Source organism: Cupressus sempervirens, chromosome 3 (assembly GCF_028749045.1).
Source record: "Cupressus sempervirens isolate cs-2001-9-10 chromosome 3, ASM2874904v1, whole genome shotgun sequence".
NCBI classification, from domain to species: domain Eukaryota; kingdom Viridiplantae; phylum Streptophyta; class Pinopsida; order Cupressales; family Cupressaceae; genus Cupressus; species Cupressus sempervirens.
This window is the reverse complement of record NC_143120.1, coordinates 184,909,053-184,912,304: the sequence shown is the minus strand read 5'-3', so window position 1 is coordinate 184,912,304 and position 3,252 is coordinate 184,909,053. Positions and strand designations below refer to the sequence as shown.

At 33.9% G+C, this 3,252-nt stretch overlaps 1 protein-coding gene across 1 annotated transcript; it reads left to right on the top strand.

Moving 5' to 3' along the window:
* Window positions 1-1,866: 1,866 nt before the first annotated feature.
* LOC149565408 (uncharacterized) lies at window positions 1,867-2,841 on the top strand. Its single transcript, XM_089816310.1, has 2 exons — window positions 1,867-2,293; window positions 2,528-2,841. The coding sequence occupies exons 1-2, from the start codon at window positions 1,867-1,869 to the stop codon at window positions 2,839-2,841; spliced, it is 741 nt and encodes a 246-aa protein (XP_089672436.1).
* Window positions 2,842-3,252: the final 411 nt, after the last annotated feature.

The following is a 3,252-nucleotide window of genomic DNA, read 5'->3' as shown; positions in this document are numbered from 1 at the left end:
CCCTTACCTAAGATCTTGTATTAGTTTATTTTTTATTAAAATTATGTAAAAGAAACATTTTGAAAGCATCCCCACTCTTTTAATTTAAGCTAATTAAATATGGTAGCAAGAAAACATATAGAAAATAATTAAATTATAGAAAAAATAATTTTTATTTTTATTAATTTAAAAGGTTTTAAAAATCTTAAAACTAGGAGTGCCCTTTAGTGCTAAAAGTTCTCTATATCTATTCTGCACTTTTAAACATGTTTATACATTTCTCAAGTTTTTTGCTCGATGATAATACTTTTGAGAAAAAGTATTAATATTTATTTTAAAAAACACACTTAATCAGAATTCAAAATTTAAAATGAGTTGAAAATTTTAGCAACTTTATAATCCTATTCTAAACACTCAAAATGAAAAATAATAGACAACCCACTAGAATTTCGAAACCTCCTTCAACAAGGACGCATAGCGTCTAGTTCCTGCCAATGTATAATTTGTTATTGCATTAGTCATACAGTTAGTTCTTAAAATAATTTGAGTTAAAAAAAAAATTGTATTATACTTGTATATGCAAATACAACATTGACTAATAAGCTAATACAAAATTAAAAAAATGAAATGTCATTGATACATAATGTATATTGAATTTGTTGTGCTAAAAGAAAAATATAGAAATACATTTAAATCATATGTGACCAAGAGAATGTCTACTTTGTATTAAGCAATTAATGATGAGCAAGACAAATAATAGTTTTTGAAAAATAATGTAGAGGTAGGTTTATTTTGTTTGGATAATTACATTGATCTATCTTGTGGTACAATTTTTGTCACCATGTGCCAATTTTGTTTTAAATTGAAATAAAAATACTTCAACAATATTGTGTGTAGAAAAATAAATAAATTTGAAGATTGTTATTGTTCTCAAATGAGTACAAAATATTTATTATACTTTTAAAAATTCATTTATTATTGTCCTTAGAATAAGTACAATATGGTGCTTTTTCAACTTTATTTATTACTTATCTTTTTTTCCACATTGGAATGTATAAACTTCCTAAAGTGAGCCAAAAACACTACTGTAGCAAAAAGCAGCCAATCATATTCAAGATAAATGTTTTTTCTATAATTCTAAAAACTTCAATATATATTAAAACTTTAAAGATCTAAAAAGTTATCAAAAAATACTCAAATCTCATTAGACAATTAAATGGAACAGTTGCATTTCAATGAATGCTATAGTATCCTACCTTGGCAGGAACTAATAACTATAAACGAAGTGAGCTTAAAAAACACACCTCACGGAGGAGTAATTCTATATGATTCGTTCTAGCAATAGTATGTAGCATTTTTTGACCGTGTATATCTTCTAGAACGAGGAGGACCAAATGAATTGATTCTAGAATCTTTACACAGAATTATTGAATAATTCTTGTTGAACTATCCAAGAAAGCCTAATATTGTAGAATCCTCTAGATACGGGTTGTAGCAAGAACTTTTCATGAGGTTTCATTCATGTTAAACAAATTTTCATTCAAATGTTAACATTTCATTATATTGTGGATATGATATTTTGACAAATCATTAATAAAATAAATTTTATAAGTTGTTAGTTTTTTATTATTTAGTTCGAAAGGTGGAATGAAATTGATTTAAATCAACTTGAGTTAGATATTTAGCAACAAATTTGTTTTTATTCTTTAAAAGAATATTTCTAAGTTTGTAAGTTTGAGAAAAACAAGAAGTGATTTTATATATGAGAACATTATTGCTGTCTGGGAAGGGATGTAATGGGCTCGCAAGTCCAAACAGAAGGCTATCTTTTTGAAGATAGATTTTGCCAAAGCTTATGACCGCATTGAATGGCCCTTCATCCTAACTATGCTCAAGGCCCTGAGATTTGGTCCCAACTGTATTCAATCCGTGGAGATGCTTTTTGGTGATGCTAATGCTTGCATTACCATTAATAATTCACAGTCTGAGGCCTTTGGGCTCTTTCGCTCCATCAGACAAGGTTGCCCTTTGGCTCCCGCGCTTTACGTTCTTGCTGCTAAAGGGTTTGGGTACCTGCTTGCTCATTCTGTTTCCTCAAGATTGGTTCGTGGCATTACCTTGCCTGATTCTACTTCCCAGCTTGTCAATGGGCATTTTGCTGATGATTCCTTCCTTACTCTTCTTGAAGAGGAGGAATGCATCAACAATGCGCTATCTTGTCTGGAGACTTTTTGTCAAGCTTCTGGCTCTGCCATTCAATGGCATAAAATGCTCTACTATCGCCAATCTTTTTTGTCAGCTCCTCACTGGCTCAGTCAGTTTGAGTGGAAATGGGTCACTCACGGTGAAGTTTTTCATTTTCTTGGCATCCCTTTTGCCTTTCAGGCTTCCCCTCTAGAGCTTTGGAATGTTGTCCTTGCTAAGATTGTGAAAAAGCTGGATTATTGGATTACCAAGCCGCTCTCTCTTGCTAGTAAATTCCAGATTTGTTCCAAGATTCTGGCGGCCACCCATGTTTATTATTCTTCTTGTTGGGTTCCTTCCAAAGCTTCCTATCTTAAGCTGGAATGCCTGCTCAGAGATTTCCTCTGGGCTTCTACTTCTGATCATCATGGATTTCACAAAGTCACTTGGGAATTTTGTTGCCTCCCTAAAGAATTTGGTGGCCTCGGTCTACTTTCCACTCATAAACAAGGCCTTCCACTTTATGCCAAGTGGATCATTCAAGCTATTACTGGAGACGAAGCTTGGAAGATTTTGGTTTTCCATTGCATTTCTTCTGGCTTCCCTGTCAACAGACCTGCGTGGAAGGGGATTGGTTTTCAAACCCTTCTCATTATGCGTGATCCTGTTGTCATATAGGGCTCATTTGTTATCAAGAGCATTTGGAAATCTTGGGAGGCTATCAAGCCCTGGCTTCATTGGGCTGGGGATGACTTTCGTAATGGTCTCTCCTTGAATCAACATAATATTTGGTGGTCTCCCCTATTTTCCATTCAGGGTAGCCCTCTTGCTAAGACCCAAGGAGCCAGTGCTCTTCATTTTTTTCAAACGTGGCATCAGAACTGTTAAAGATCTCTTTTCCAGAGTCACTATGAGTTTCAAGACCTGGGAAGACATGCAGGTTCAGTACCATCTTGTCCGTGCAGATCAATAGACTTTTGACCTTTTACTTTCCTCCATTCCTGTGCATTTGGTGCACAAGGTTGGAATTCAGTCTGGCTATCCTTGGTGGCATGATTGGAAGTGGTTTCCTGACACTCCTTTTGCCAA